Below are 16,703 nucleotides of genomic sequence, written 5' to 3' on the forward strand. Positions count from 1 at the left end.
AAAAAAAAAATAAAGACTCTTTCCCATTTATTCAGGTTCACAGTTATTTATGAAATTGCAATATTGTAATGAGAAAATATGCTGCTGTTTTTTCGTTACGTAAGCTTTAAGGATAGCAAAGTATTTGAGGCAGGAACATTGGGATTCTGTTCTGTCTTCTGCCACAGACCTTGTATTTTTGCACTTACGACATAGCATAGAAATGTAATAATTTTACAGCAGTGACATATGGTTGCTGAATTCAGTTGTCTTCATTGTATAAATGCAGTCGTGGAAAAGATGCAGATCAGGTGTCTCATGCTCGTCCTAGAAATCTATGCTTTCAAAACTTGTGTTCTGCTTTCATTCCTGTATGGTTAGAAAATAGGTCAGAGCAGTGTTAATGCCAATCGCAGTATCAGGTGGAATACAACTCTGTGAGGTAGGTATTTACTGAAGACAGTAATAATTTTTTTTCTGCAAAGAACTTCCAATCAAGATTGAGAGGCAAGGGGAACATCCCTGACATGGAGCTGCACAGACACCAAGAGCTTATTTACCTTGTCTGTCTTTGGAAATTATGATTTGATTCTCTCCAGTCCCTAGAGCATCTAAGAACTGTGAAGTACTGAAGTGTTTTARTGGCATTATAGTCCCACTTGCACTTTCAGGTTTGGATTCTTGTTGTACCTAGATGTGGTTCATAAAATGTTCCTCTAGGTCACTTTGCTCTTGTTTCCRTATTTAATTCACATAGTAGTTATTGTTATGAATATTTTCAAAGGGTTTGTCTGTTGGAGTGGGAGCTGGAGATGCTGTTTATTTTGCTGTGACTGGCTGAAGATACAGCTCAACTAACCTGTTAGCCATGTTGTCTAACCTCAAATTCAGTGGAGTGCAAGGAGATTCTCCACTTCTTTGTCATGATCCTTTGCTTGTACAACAGGTCCACACTGGTGGTGTTAATGACATTTTTGGAAGCTGCACRTACAAAATGAATCATTCAGCAGTATCACCATTGCCTTTTTTCCCCCTAGTTTCCATCCTTCCAAATCTGGCCTAATGTGACTGTACCAAGCACACAAGAAGTTCTACACCAGTTCTACTAGTTGACACCTGTGTTTATTTTAAATTGTATTTCTCATACAGTGCTTTAAAAAGATTGTTAATTAAGGACTAGCTGTATGTTAAGTGATGGTAAGCTTGATGTTGTGTTCAGGGTAGGTAGATAATGCTTCATATCCCTCAGAAATATTACACTTGTGACTTGTATTGGCCTGCTAGGAAAGGAAACATTCTGCACTGAATTTGGCTTTGAGCTAGAAGCTGTGTGCAAAATTATACATCTTGTCCTTTATTCTGATAATGATTTTGACTTCAGGTAAGCTTTTTTGTCTCAGTTTATCTGTTGAAAGATAATGGTACTTAGTGTACAGCAAAAGTGTGTGCCAGCTATGAATGATGTGAATTAATGCAGATCCAAAGAATAGTAAGGTAGTGTCTGAGCAAATATGAGACCTGCTTGGAAAATCCTTGCTCACAGCTCTGAATTACTGGGCTAATTCTCTGAACTTGCACTGGAAAAGGGTTTAAAATATTTCTGTATCATTTCTCTTTGGATGGAATTGTGTGCAAATATATCTTGTAGATCTTGTATGAACCCAGCACCCTCAAGTCTTTTGACCAGTATTCTCACTGGGACTGGTCTAGCAATGCTCTTCGCTCCTCCACCTGAGTAGCTCTTGCTGAAAGAAGACCTACCACTTCAAAGYTGTGGTCAGGTCATTGCAGCGTGCGTTGTGTAAGTTTTACAGCACAGCTGGCAAGCTCTGCTGAAAGGGCTTGTTCCCAAGAAGTTCTAAACACATGGCATAGCAGTGAAAGCACCGTAAGAAGGCTGCTTACTTTGCAAAATAGAAGGGACTTTCCATCTGTTATAATCATATATCCACTACTGTGTCAGATATTCTTGATCATTTCTGCATTAAAATAAATTATAATAAAAACAGACCTTCCTTTCTTTGAATTTATTCAGGGTCCATGTAGCTTCCATGTCAGTAGTTGGCTTCTGTATGTTCACGTAAAGCACCCTCAATATTTTTATGTTTTCTGGTTCGTAGATTTTATGAAGGACTACTAGGAAGGTATGGGACTGGGATCCACCTGGCATTTTAACACGGTCTAAGGCTTTATGGATCTCTGATTTGAGCCTAAAGCCATCTGCTGCCCTTTCCTTACTAACAAGATTGCTCAGTCATTGACCAAGGAGAGTCGTTGCCTAGGAGAGTAGTAGTACAGTTGACTCTTCCATTGACTTGTATTTATGGCATAAATTATTGTTAAGCCAAACCAGGAGGTCATGCTGTATCATAACTGAAGGGGACTGTCTTTTCAATCATACTATTCGCTTATCAATTTTACTTCATTTTTAGCAATAAGGGTGGAGATTATGATGACCTTTTAAATAAAAGCCTCTGACAGAGGTCCCTGAGCATGCAAACAGCTGTGTGAAGGGTGTGTTCCTGTGTGTATGTGTGCAAAGCAGCTGACAGAATATCCTCCTTACAAATCTGGCTTTCAGAAACTGTTATGTTGTGTCTACATGCCATGCTCTCCTCAGCTGTGCTATGGAAATATGGGTTGGCTTCATCTAGTCCCCAACYCCATGCTTTTGGAGCAGCTTCTTAGGAGAGAATAGTCCCATTCTGTTTATATTAGCTCTAGTATGGATATATTCACAGAGTCTGAAATTGTGCTGAAAGTCTACATAAAAGAGCCATGTAAGATTTCTACTCCAAACAGCATATCATATAAGAGAAGTGGTGTAGAAGATGGAGAAATAACTCAGTGCTAATAACCTTACTGTGCTTTTTCTTTTGGCATTATGTCAGTGAATAAGTAACATCATAAGCCAGCAGCCTGTGAGCTGRGTCTTCTAATTTTAGATGCTTCATCATCGCCCAGTTCTTGTGCCTAAAACATGAAAAGCTGGTCTTCAGATCAGATTTAAAGGATGAGAGGGGAATTTCCTCAGGCCAGTACCAGCTCAGCTAATCTGAGKTTTTTTTTAAAGAAAGCAAACAACAAAAAAAATGGCAGGGAGAAAGGAGTATAATGCCCCAGGCCTGAGTGACTGTAGAGATCATTTGCTGGACATTTACATATTTTGCTAAGGGAATTACACRGTGCTTTATTTATTTATTTATTTATTAAGAACATGACCTACATTATCTAAATGTGGGATACTCACCTGCTCCCATGCCAGAGCTAGAAACTGGAAATCTCTCCCTAAACTTATTAAATACCCTATTTTAGCTATACTGACATGGAGGTGCATCTCTCTTGTTTTCACTGAAAAAAGGAGTGAATTTGGGACCAGTGATGCCTTTGACAGGATTGAAACCACCCTTGATCACGTTATTTTCTCAGGTTGAACTTCCACAGTTGCAGAAGTAAGAGGATTGCTTTCTGTGGAGTGTAAACTAAACAGGCACTGCATGATGTAGCATTTCCTAAATCCTGAAGTACATGGTACTCCACTGCTGCTGCCAAGAAATCCTGGCTAAATGTGGGAGGTAGTACTGGAAGAGACGGCATCCCTTTGCATTGCTCCTGGAAATGACTGYGAGCAACATGATTCCACTGCTTTTCCAGACTCTTTGGAAAAGCACCTGAAATGATGAGTCTCATCACCTGACATTTTTTGCTCATTACGTATAATCTTACATTAGCTGCAGGGAGGAGAAGAGTAAGTCACAAGTTAAGACATCAACAAGAGAATGTTTTTCTAATATGTATCTCAGAGGGCCGTTGTGGAGAATTGTGATTCCTGAAATACATTCTTTTTATAAAAAGAAAYAGCTAATAGATCATAGCTCTAGATTGGTGGGAAGTCTAAATGTAACTACTCTTCCTGTATTGTAAATGGGAGAAAATGATCATGTCTGCATACGATCATGAGCATCACCATGCCAGCGCACGTGAGTGGAACCTATTGAAAGTGTGATGACAAGCCTCAGTCTACCCAGAAAAAGTATTTTGAGGAAAAATGGAAAATCAAAAATCTAGTTGAGAGAAAAGAAAAACTTAAGTCGCTATGCACACATTTTTCAGTAGGCAGATACAGTACAAAATGCTGTTATTAATCACTATACACCCTTTTGCTTTGAAGGTGGTGGGTGGACAACCTGAAGCATTCAAAAGAAAATGATTTTCTGAAGATACAGTGACTTTCCAACGCAACCACACAGCATTTTCATGATTCTGAGATCAGAGTTTAGAAAACAATAGAAACCTGTTTCCTTTTCAAGCAACCCATGAATGTCTGTGCTTTGTATGTCTGGCCTTTCTTACCAGGCAGTAACCATGCARATTCCTTTTATGTTCTTTCCATTGCCTGACTTTGCCGAGAGAGATGTTCAGGAGTGAAAAACGGTCAGCTGGAGTGCTCATCTCAGAAAGCCTTTTGCTCTTCTTACTGTGCTCCCACTTACCTGTGGAACTGATTTCTTAAACTAAGCCTATTTTTAAAGCAGTTACAATCTCCCCATTTACAGCTCTTCATTTCAGCTGGGGCAGAGAAAGTTTGGCCAAGAGTTGGATCTGGTCTGTCACAGTAATAAATGCTGGCCTACAGTTTGTTGCCCTTTTTTGGTTAGGACTTTCGAGAAGGTTTGCAGGGAACCTGAGGCAGTTCAAATGAATTATTCCTCCAGTCCTCTTCCAGACATCTTTCCCTAGACGTGCATCYGTTTTCAGTCACCCGAGCGGTACGCAGTTGTCACACAGTGAGCGTGTAGGTATTTCCCGTTGTGTGCTTAGGCATGGATCCAGAGTGCGTGATAGGTGATTCTGGTGTAGTGGTAGGTCCATATACAATCACATGGTGGGGACAGAATGAGGGGAGCCTCTCCAAAGCCTACAAAGCAGCAGTGTGGCCGTTTTATCCGATTGATAGGTTATCCAACTGTACTAGTCTTGACTGTTTTTCTGCSATAACTGTAGGAAAGTGGTAAGTAACACTGGCAAACACAGCCTATGAAGATGGGTGACTGCCTTGGGCTTTTGTTTCATATCTTAAATGTGGCACATCTTATTTGTTATCCTCAATTAACATTTGAAATGCTTGTTTCTACTGAGGTATATGTCAACATTAAAAGAACAGTGATCACARTAATTCAAAGTCAGAGTTTCTGTCAAATATCTGTAGTTTTTAAAATGACTGTTTTCAAAGGGGGTGTAATTAAGTAAATGTGGTGAATTTGTAGAAACATAAAAATCATAGAAAAAAATAGGCTAGAAGGGCTCTCTAGAGGTTACGCAGTCTGCCTCATGCTTGAAGCAGGGCTAACTTCACGGTAGATGAGGTTGCTCAGAGCCTTGTCTAGCTGAGTTTTAAATATCCGCAGAGGTGGCATTTCCGCGGACGTTCTGAGCAGCCCGTTCCGGTGCTTACCCAGTGGCTGTGTGCAGTTCAGATCTTCCTGCTGTGTGCAGTTCCCATGTCCCACGTTGCAGCCTGCGTTTGTTGCCAGTTGTACTTTCGCTGTCCGCTTCTGAGGCGAACGTGTCTCCGTGTCTCCATCTTCTCTATGGTCAGCTTGCAGGGAAGTGCCGCGACCAAATCCCGCCTTGGCCTTCCTTTCTCCGGGCTGAACAACCTGCAGCCCCGCTCCACCAGCCTCTCCTCCTGCGGCCTGTGCTCCCTGCCATCTCGCTGCTCCTCCACTCGCCTTTCCCCAGCTTGTTGATGTCTCTTTCATACTGGGGGTCCCAAACTGGTCGTAGTTGTCCGGATACAGCCTTGTGAGTGCTGGGGAGAGGGAAATAACAGCTCCCTGCGATGAATGGGAAACACTCTAGTTAATACAGCCCAGGATGTGGTTAGCCACCTTTGCCACAAGAGAGCACTGCTGACTTGCACTCAGCTTACTGACTTTCCAGGGTCTCCAGGTCCCACTTCTATCACACATTTTCAGCCAGTTATGAATTAGAAACTCAGTGGTTTTATGTTCTTATGGTTGGGTGTAAAGAGATAATAAATGCTGAAAACTGCTAAGTAAGTGCAAAGCATCAGTGTATTTCTGGAACTGTCACTTTGTATACTAGCAGCAGAGATCCCTTCTTTTGGTGGCACATGCTCCCTGCACTGAGTAGTAATGTGACTGCATGTGCTTTCTGGTGCATTACACGTTTTGATACCAACTTAGTAAGTAGAAGAATTCTGAATGTTACAATTCAGAAGTTTCACAATTTCTTTCTGATTGCTATTTACCTCCTTATTAATGCATTCTTAACATTGATTCTGATTTTGTTTGTTTATGGTTAAAAACCTAGGCCAGGGATTTTTTTTTTTTATGTGGCCCAAATAGTTCTATTTTTCTTGCATTATCTAGTCAGTCCATCCTACAAATACCCAGGACCTGTTACCGGATTACCACACATAAGTCCATGAGCCTTTTCCCTGCATGGATAATGAGGACTATTGCTAGAGATACTTACTGCACCTTCCAAAAGGCAGGGCGGTCTCTAGATTGCCTTTGTGTACATATGAGTCAGGAGTTTCCACATTCTTGGTACCAAATCCTTTAGGAGAGTCACGTAATCATGTGAAGAGAAGGTTTGGGAAGGACCTTAGCAATATTTATAAATAGCTGGTGGAAGGGCATAAAGAGGACGGAGCCAGGCTCTTCTCAGTGGTGCCCAGTGACAGGACGAGAGGCAATCAGCACAGATCGACATACAGGAAAATCCACTTGAACATAAGAAAACACATGTTTACTATGAGAGTGGTCAAACTCTGGAACAGGTTGCCCAGAAGGGTTGCAAAGTCTCCATCCTTGGACATAATCAAAACCGGACCGGACACAGCCCTGGGCAGCCGGCTCCATCTGACCCAGCTTGAGCAGGGGGTCGGACCAAGCGATCTCCAGAGGTCCCTGCCAACCCCAGCCGTTCTCTSATTCTGTGAAGTGTCTACGAAGCTGTGACTCTAGCCCAGCTGGGGCACATAGTCAAAGCTATACAAAAACRAAAAAGAAGCAGTGTCAAACTTTTGAAAAACTTTATTTTTTTTGCTCAGGAAAAAGGTAGTATAAATGTCCTAAATCTGTGAGAACTTGTGACTCTAACTGAGTACAGTCAGATTTAAAAGTGTGTGCGCCACTCTTTTATGCTTAGTTCTTGAGTTTAACTGTGCATAGTTTTTACAGTTTTTCCAATGTAATCTTTTTAATCCCAGCCAGACATATTCAGTTACTAATACTTCATTTTGGGGACAGAAACTTTACTTTACAGGACTTAATGGCTAAATTCAGCTGCATTTCCTCTATTCTCCGAGAATTGGTGTTGAATAGGTATGTGGTTTTTAATGTCCTCAGAAATAAGCCCCTCCGGCGTGTGTTCTCCTAGAAAGGTTGGCCCAGCTTTTTCAGTGACTCTCTTCCCATTATATGAAGGGAACATTTGGGTTTTCTCAGTCTCATCTGAAAATAACAACAAGCTCCATGTTCTGTTTAGAGATCTCCACCAGTGATCTGTTTTGGCTACTGTAAAAGCTTCTTTAAGTATCTGATAAGTTCTTCAAAAATTTTAAAGCTGTACAATGAAAGCTCTCAATCTTGGAACTCAACATAGAAGAGGAAAAAAGTTTGGTTATTAGTGACAGTGACTTCAAAAATTAAAGACTTTTTTGTAGGATTGACAAAAATGTCAGCAAAGGACATACATGCTCTCTCAACTGCCATTTATGATGACAGTAACTTATTTTGGCAATAGACCACTTGGATTACTCCACAGTTCACAGCTTGAAGAAGCTAAGTGCCCATAAATAGGTTAAATTTACAGGTGATTTGACAGCTCTGGGCTATGAACTGGAAGAGAAGAGCGTGTCTCTTTTCAGGAAACAAATACTTTGTAGTAAATGGTCTGACAGAGTGAAATTTCCTCCTAACACGATGCCAGGAAGTTGTCTGATTTTTGGAGTGATTTTCTGGATGGGATGCTTTTTCTGATCTTGAAGAGGGAAAATACTTTGGAGACTTATACATCTTACTTTAAAGGAATTGGATTCCTGTGGCTGTTTGGGTAATCTGCATAGCAGGAGAATAAATCCAGAAAGGAGCGAGATTTTTTCAACAGATTAGTCTAGACTAATCCATGTTTACACATAAATATGTGCTCTCATCGTTATTTCTGTGCTTTGAAGATTTTAAGGTGCATACGCATAAAGAGAAACTGCTCTACTTGGAGTTTTGTCATTGACCTAACGTAGGGTTAACATCCATCGGTCATCATTGTATCTCCTCTAATTGCCTTCATCATTACCAGTCGTAGTATTTTACCCCATGATTGCAATATTTATTTTGATGACTTTTTAAAAACCAGTCTAGATTCAGAGTTATCAAGGCAGAAAGAACTTACCCTGTGCAACAATTTCAAGTGATAATTATTGTTAAAAATATGTTTTATTTCCAATTCAGACTTTTTAACTTCAGTTTCCAGCACTGGATTTCTGAAAGATAAATAGACTTCATATGCAACTGCAGCTCTTTATTCTCTTAGAAATAACTCTGAGTTTCATTAGCTTACATCTATTTAACCTGATTAGCACATAACGTAATAGCATGTTAAAAGATATTAACATACACTGCAGCCCTGTTTGCACTTCCCTGCCATGTAACAGTTTGTAGCTGCTTTTCCTCAGAATCACTTCCTTTGCAGCCAGACGCTGTTAGCAAACTTCCTAACACGGAGGAGCGATGCTGAATTTTTGAAAATGGCAGAAGCACTTCTCCGTTAGCCGGTTATGCCCCAGGAATGACTGGCTGGACAGGTGCCCTAGGTCCACGTTCCTTGCCTGCTGGTGCCGTCGCTCCTGGTTAAGTAGAACGTGTGGGCTTCGGGCTCGGTGCCCATCGCACGCCTCCAGCCCCTCTTACTGAAAGGGAGCTGGCTTGGTGCTGAGCAGGGACTTTCTGCAGAGCACAGATTTGTGCTATCATCATGCTTCAGGAATGATGGTTCCCAGGTAAGTAGTCTTTCTGGAATCCTAAGTCTGATTTTAGGGCTTGTTAAGCAGCAGCTTTGAAGCTAATTCTTTTCTTGGTTCCAAAACAGTTGTGATGTTTTGCTGACATTGTAAGATTAAAATAATTATTTCTGACATACCCATAAATATGTCTGTTATGTTATAGGCATTTGAGCTAGCAACTGGAGATTATTTGTTTGAACCACATTCCGGTGAAGACTATTCCAGGGACGAAGGTATGGATCTGGAGAAATTTATGAGTTTCTGTGTATATTCATACTCCTCTTCTTAAATTTCTAGCAAGCTTGCAGTGGGGTTAATTTTTGTATTTGATTGAACTGTTCATACATGTTTTTAGAATATAAACACAATTTTTTTCTTTTTAGTTTTAAGTCCCATCAGTAGCAGTGGGTGGGCAAAAACTCCCTTCTGCAGATACTCATCTACTTAACAACTGCCTGAAGGAATTAAACTGCCCTTCTTGTAAGACTGCATATGTGTGGAAACCTGATTGAGAATAACAATGTTTTAGTTTACAAAAGAAACATCAAAATTGAACTTTATAAGTTTGACACTGGAATAATGTTTATATTGTGTATTTTTATTTGAATTAGACAATTACTAATTTTTTAGAACCAGAATTAACTCCTGCTTCCATCTGTGTACCTGTCCATTTTCATGCTTGTTTGCTTGTAAATGCCCTTTGCAGTGGTAACGTGGGCATCATTCATTGTTCCTAAATGCTGCTAATGATGCCAGAGCTCTGCTGATCCTGGAAACCTCTGCATGGATTTGCTGCAAACATTGTTGATTTGAAACTATTTCTGATTTTTTACTAATTCCAGTTTCTTTCCTCTTCTTTTTATCCCATCCTTTCCCTGCCCCTTCCACTCCCGTATCCTTTTTTTCTCTCCCTCATAGACCACATAGCACACATCATAGAGCTGCTAGGCAATATCCCAAGGCACTTTGCTCTATCTGGAAAATATTCTCGGGAATTCTTCAATCGCAGAGGTAGTACCTCTTCTTTTTGAAAGGTGCCGTGATGCAGACAGAAGTGGAATTGCTGTTGCTGGTTGTAACATGTCCCACTAAAGAGCATTTTCTCAAATCTAGCAACAAAAAATATTTTTGAAAAACAAATGCACATGAATTAGAGGCAGAAATCTATGACAAACTCCTTTAGCTAAACTTTCTGAAAAGTAACTATTAGTACATTTTAAATTGCATAGTAAAACATATATAGTAGCTGACACTCAGATGTCTTTTTGACAAGGACATTTTGCTGAAAGTGTTTTTCCTAATTAGCCCCGTTAGCCTTATCAACACACTGACTCGTGTGCATGTGTCTGTTTTACCAGGATCAATCTATTTCTGTCTGTACCGGGCCAGTGTTAGTGTGTGCATGCAATGTACTGATTAAACTGTTGTATGTTTCTGTTTTGCTGGCAATGTTCTCCAATGCAGACCACATAGCATTGATCATTGAACTGCTGGGAAAAATCCCTCGAAAATACGCTATGTTGGGGAAATATTCCAAGGAGTTTTTCACCAAAAAAGGTAACGGTATTTATGCAACACTAATTTAAAGCATAATACTATCCAAAAGGAGAATATGTTCATTCATTTATGGATACTGAAGAAATATATCCATTTAAATGGAGAGCTCTTGTTAAAGAAGAATTCTGGTGTGAACTTGCCTTTCTAAGAAAAGCAAACATTTTCAGTATTTGTTTCAGTTTTTTGCTTTTTTTTTTTTTTGTGTGATGTACTCAACAAAGTGGATATTAGCTTACATTTTCGTGACTGTTGTCAAATGTTTATGTGAATGAAATGAATAATCATATAATGCATAGCTTGTAACTTGATTAAAAATCAGCTGTCATTCACTTCTGATCATATATGATGGTCTAGCGTATGCTCTTGATAAGGATTAAGCGAGATGGAAAAGGATTATGTGGGCAATAGGTACACAGATGTGTGCAGTCCTCACGTTCTCTTAAGCTTCCTGAAGAGAGAGTGTGCAGAAAAGTTCTGTGCAATGGAGAAAGATGCTCTTCCATGCACACTGCTGTCTCGTTTCAAGTGCTACTGATTATTTTGACGTCTGAGAGCCACAGCCATGGGCCAGGACTTAGCTGTGTTTGGTGCTTTACAAAAATGTAAGAACGACAAAAAAAATCATCTTGGCAAACCCATCAGTCTTTATGATTCTTTTACTTTCTTTTATTTTGTGCTCARGCTGGTCTCTAACAAGACAGGCTTTTGAACATGAGGGGACGTGGCGAGACCTGCGCTGTTGGTTCCCCGGGTGTATGAGACAGCACTGTGTTGTATGGAGTGATAGGAGATGACATTGCATGGTGGGAGTTCCCAGGGCTGGCGCCTGCATCTGGTGGCTGTGCTCTCCTGCCCAGCAGCTACAGCTTCCCCCTTGCCCACGACTCCACATGCCTGGCGCGTGCAGCTTGTCAGCAGGGCACGGTGCCGTTGGCCCTCCAGCTGCTCGGGCACGTGGGGTCAGCGAGGGGGGCCGAGGCTGCAGCGCAGGGCTGTGCAGGCATGGGGTGACGAGGTGGCAGACAAGCCAGCGAGTCTTTCCCCCGTTGCATAGGAAAAAGCCTGTTCTGAGCTTGCAAAGACCTCTCTGTGGCTTGATTTCCATGAGGAGGATTTAATCAAGTTAGACAAGGTATGAAGATAGGCAACAGAAAGATTAGATGAAGGAGATGGAGCAACTGCCTTGCAAGGGGCCACCAAAAAGGCTGGAGAAAGTTTGGAGAGGAGAAGATCGATGGGGGGATGATAAAGCTTTACCAGATCGTGAAGGCTGTGGATAAGCTGAATGCAGAGCTGTACTTCTGCAGGGCCTGCAGAATGAGTTACGGGGGGGGGATGCATCTAAAACACAGAAGCACTAACTATTTCCTTGCATAGTAGGTAGTGAACTTCACCGACTTGGTGCTGCAGGAGGTTGGAGAGATGATAGGCACTACAACGAAGTTCAAAAAGAGATTAACAGCTAAGGAACAACATGTTCATAGATGTATAAAATAGTAAAAGGACTGGGTAAGAACATTCCCTCTATCCTCCCTAATGCAGGACTTCAGGTGCTAGCAAGAGGGGAATGTGCTGCAGAAAGTGGCCAGGCTCATGTGCACTCCCTAAAGAGCAACTCCTAATGCCACCGACAGAGACGGATACAGAGCTGGGAATCACAGCCTGACCATTAAGGAATTTCTCATATTCCAAATTTTTAGTTTACACCAGCTTGATTGGCATTTTCTAATGAGGTCATAAAGAAAAACCTTAAAATGACCTAATGATTGTATAGAAACCACAGGAGTGTTTCTGCCTTACAAGAGAGGGCAGTTTCTAAAATGAACATGAAGTGGAGCATTTAACTTGCCTTCCTGAGCATCTTGTTTTCCTTCAGAATTTCCACTGTAGAGAGTCACGGTTGTCCTGTGAGTCCTCACTTCCAATGACAGGTTCTGTGGAGGCACCACCTCTGTTGGYTCTGTGGTGGATGAAAGCACCTCTCACTGTGCACATGAAATTTAGGTCCAAGCTTGCTCTGTAAACAAGGTAGATTGGATCTCACCTGTTTTACTGAAAATAGCAAAATCTCAAATATAAGATGAATGACTGAATAGCCCAAGTGGCATTTTCAAATGACGCTAATTATTCTGCTATTACAAGTTCSCATAAATCAGGAAAACTGAAAGGTTTTGCAGAGGAATACAAATAGTAAACTGTGGTGGAAGAGGAAAAATTGAGGTTTTGCTTCCTGCCCACTCGTTTGAGATTTTTCATTTAATTGGGCACCAGAAGTCCCCTTCCCTTTTCCTGACCACCACTGGGTTCCCAGCCTTTCTGGTGCTGCAAACTCCTTCCTCCAGCTCTATCCAGGAGGGATTTGCATTTGATGACCAGTGGGGAACGATGTGCTTCATAGCTGGCCAACAAGCCACTGTGTTTTGTGCTGCCTCTGAGCTGTGGGGTAAATGTGGCCTAGAGATAYAGCTTTTGTCTTCTGTTTTGAAAAAATCAGACTTGGGTAAAACCAGGAAATCACAATTTTGTTAATGTATTGAATGTCTAAGAATATTTTATCCAGGTGACATTGAAGGAATATTATTTTATTCTGATGAAGACTAATACTATTGAGTGGAAGTTAGAAAAATAAAATGTTGTTCCTATCCGTAAGCAGGTTCACCATCAGAGACAGACTTTTCACCCCTGAATTGTTCCACTGAAGTCACAGACATAAAAGGAAAGCTTTTGCCAACTAACGAGTGGGCAGGATGAAGGACTTSCTTTTCAGTGATTACATGAAGCAGTTTGTGATCTCAGATAGGAATATGTATTAAAAAAGTGTAATTTCTTGTTAGTCATAATAACACAAATACATTCTTTTTGTAAGATTTCCTCTTGATTTATACTGGATCCAGTAATAGTTCCAATGAGTCCTTTTCTCTGTTGCCTCCCTGGAAGCTATTTTGTCTTTAAAAATGCTTAACGTGTTTTGGCGCTAGAACCTAAAATTCTTTTGTCTTTTTAGAATTCAGTCTCTTTTTCTGCCACGTTTGAGTGAACTACTGTTTGCTAACCCTGTTTCTTTGTGAGCTAAACGTGTGCGAGACGCTGGCTAGCTGCTGGAGGATTTGCCTGTRGGAAGCTGTTAAAAGCAAAGCGCTGCTAGCTAGTTAACATCCTGGAAGGGAAGGAGAAGGTTCTTCTCCACCTCACTTGCTGCACCTGCTGTAACGTGGGACCTTATCAGAAGTTGTCTGGAGCATTTCCTCAGAATTTGTAGTAGCAAATTTTATCCCATTGCTGTTTCTTCAGTTCTTCGTGTCATCCATTTCTTACTGTTCAATAAACCATCCTCTTCTTTCTTGATAAGACATCTCAAATTTATCATTGACAGTTTTTATAGACTGTCCCTGTTTTTTCTGGGTCTCAACAGACCCTCAAGAAATATGTCATTAGTAATTTCCTTTTGACTTAAAACCTCCTATTTCAGGAGAGTCAGTTACTGTGGCCCCTTTGGCCACACATGGTTCTGACAATTCCAGTAATTCTGTTATCTCGCAGGCAATTTCCTATGTATGTGCTTCATTATCAAAAATCCAAAGAACATTTGTTAATGACTTTTTACTTACTAGTGCATCTTAAATGTTTCCTTCAAAGTTCATTTTAATCCCCTGGATCCAAATGATGTCAGACCAGTAGGTCTGTAATTTYCATTTCTTTCAAGTACTGCTTTGCTACCCTCCAGCTTGTGCTCATGAAGTACGAACTTCATGAACTTGAAAATACTTGTTGCCACACCTCCATTTCCTGTGCTCCTTCTTCAGAAGTTTAGGCTGGAAATTAGATGAACTCTCTGAATTAAAATAAATTTTTTGAGGTTTTTCTTTCCACCTCAGTTGTATTAACTGCCTTTATTTATCCTGATTTCTTTCGGAAAACCTCARATCATAGTACTAAGAGAGGTTTATTCCTCAGGAGAAAAACACTAAAGAATGTTATGCTCCCCAGAATGCCTTAGTCTTAGCCTGGATATTTCAAATTCAAGCTCCATTTCAGAAGATAAGCTAGGATATAAAGAGCGTGCAGACAGTATGAACTCAGCTTCCCCACTGACAGCTGCGCGGAACCAGGAGCCTCCGCGTCCTGCAGTCATGCGGGCTGTGTATCACCTGGGAACGGAAAGGAAGAGGCAAATACAAGAACGCTACGGTTGAATGTTACAAAAGTAATACATTTTATGAACAAAATGGATAATAACTTTGAAATTCCAGGCCTTCAGATAGGTTTGAGGTTGTGTTTTTTTTTTTGTTTTGTTTTTTTTTTTTTTGAAAATACGATAACTAAAGACTCCATAATTTAACTACGAAGGTGAAAACCATGTTGCATTTAAAAACATCATCCCCCAAGCTATTCTAGTTTTGTAAATGTTTGTGGCAACCCTTGCAGTGAGCTCTATAACTTCATATAACCTCTATAAGAAGTTATGGACACAGGGTCATTTTCTTTGCCCTTTTTTTGCACACAGTTGATGGTTTTTGACACTGAGATGATTGCTTGTTGCACAATACTTGAGTTTATAAATTCTTACTAGAAAGTTTAATACCTGTTAGTAGGCAGCAATACAGACTTTTGCAAATCTTCAGAAGGTTAAGATTTTCAGCACTTACTTAGTGGTGTTCAGTGATTTTTTTTAAGGGCTGAGAGTAAGCTTGGAAATACATAAAGTTCTCTGGTTTGAGCCTACATACACCCGCAGTATGTGAATGTGCAGAGGGACAGCACATCTCAAAGTCTTTTTCGTTTCCTGGAATTAACAGCACTCTCGGGACGTGCTTGTACTGTAAATGCGCAGACATAAACTGGCAGAGAAGCAGCATGTGATCTAGTTCCTCTTTGTCTCAGTAGCCCTCCAAGAGCTGAACGGTGAGGCAGAGCATGTGGTCGTGCACGTGGTTGGCACAGCTTGGCTTCACGTTACTAGTAGGCATCTTCTTTCTCTTGCAAGTGAGGGGCCTTTGCACACGGACACTGTTAGCAAACCCCGCGGTTCCCTGGAGAAGGAGGCTCTGGGGGGCTCTGTGACCGCGCCAGGAGATCTGCGCTGCCGGGCCGTCCTGCTGCCCTGCGGCAGAGGCCGAGAGGCCCGGAGGGGGTCTGAAGCTGATGGCCCTGAGCCTGCTTGGGGCTCCCGTGGCCACAGGGACGTGCACAAGCCCAGAGCCACGAGTTGGTGGCTGATAGCATTTCATGGACAGTGAATTACAGGAGTCTGTTTTCAGTCACAGGTTGCCAAGCTGCTTCATTTAAAAAGCGTATGAATGACCTGCGTGCACTGAGAGCGCGCGCGCGAGCGTGCGCTTGCACCTATGCACGTATTTATATATGACATTGCGAAATAGGATGAGTTCATGTTCAAATTCCAGCRCGTGCTGAGAACCCACTATCGTCTTAAAGAGTTCAGAGGAGATCTCAGCATCATCACCTGGCTCTCTGAAGCGCTTAAGCATGCTGCTTTTGGTAGTGGCACTAGAGCCCATCTTGCCCAGATATGTCTGGGACAAAATGGAGACAGCAGTAGAAGCCGGGGTGGGGGTGGGGGGACCAGAGTCCCCATCGAACAGGATGAGCGGGATAATAGTGCAGATTTGAATGGCAGGAGTCTGTCCTCCGTCAGTATTTGTTTTGGTCTCAAGTACGTTGCCATGCTGGCTGTATGCAGTCTCTGTGGTGGACCGTGAAGCGTGTTCTCTGCCGCTGCTGGTGTTGGTGGTGGGCGCTGGAGGAGACCTGGGCAGCAGCCGCTCTTCCTTCTCAGGAAAAATTCAGCCCAAGCTGCTCGGGTGGGTGGTTTGGCCTGCGAGATGGCGCAGGATCTCGCACTGTGAAACCTCTTGCGCTTGGCTTGGTTTGCAGCGACTCAATGCGCTGCTGCGTTGTCAGCAAATGCAGCGTCCCCAGAGTAACTGGTGTTGCTGAGCCCTCGTGTCTTACGGATTTGAGCAGATTTTGTAACGTTTGGGTCACTGGTTGAGCAATGGGAAAAGGTCTGCAGGGTTCTGTGCATGCAGTGTGTGCATATGTGTGAATGCTTCTCTGTGTAGGGAAGGCAGAATGCAGCCACTGGGAAAAAAAAAAAAAAAAAAAAAAAAAAACCACC

General features: G+C 41.7%; 1 protein-coding gene across 4 annotated transcripts in view; it reads left to right on the forward strand.

Annotated features, from left to right (window-relative positions):
- Positions 1-16,703, forward strand: part of SRPK2 (SRSF protein kinase 2) — a 99,815-nt gene that overhangs the window by 80,296 nt on the left and 2,816 nt on the right. For 2 of the 4 annotated variants that reach the window (XM_085298260.1, XM_085298270.1), the window contains exons 13-15: positions 9,174-9,243; positions 9,929-10,021; positions 10,475-10,567. In XM_085298260.1, coding sequence (XP_085154386.1) covers positions 9,174-9,243; positions 9,929-10,021; positions 10,475-10,567 — 256 coding nt within the window. The remainder of the gene's footprint in view (positions 1-9,173; positions 9,244-9,928; positions 10,022-10,474; positions 10,568-16,703) is intronic. The other 2 variants (XM_085298280.1, XM_085298287.1) reach the window with 2 other exon arrangements.

Source organism: Rhea americana, unplaced genomic scaffold (assembly GCF_003343005.1).
Source record: "Rhea americana isolate MKP2758 unplaced genomic scaffold, rheAme1 scaffold_1, whole genome shotgun sequence".
NCBI lineage: Eukaryota > Metazoa > Chordata > Aves > Rheiformes > Rheidae > Rhea > Rhea americana.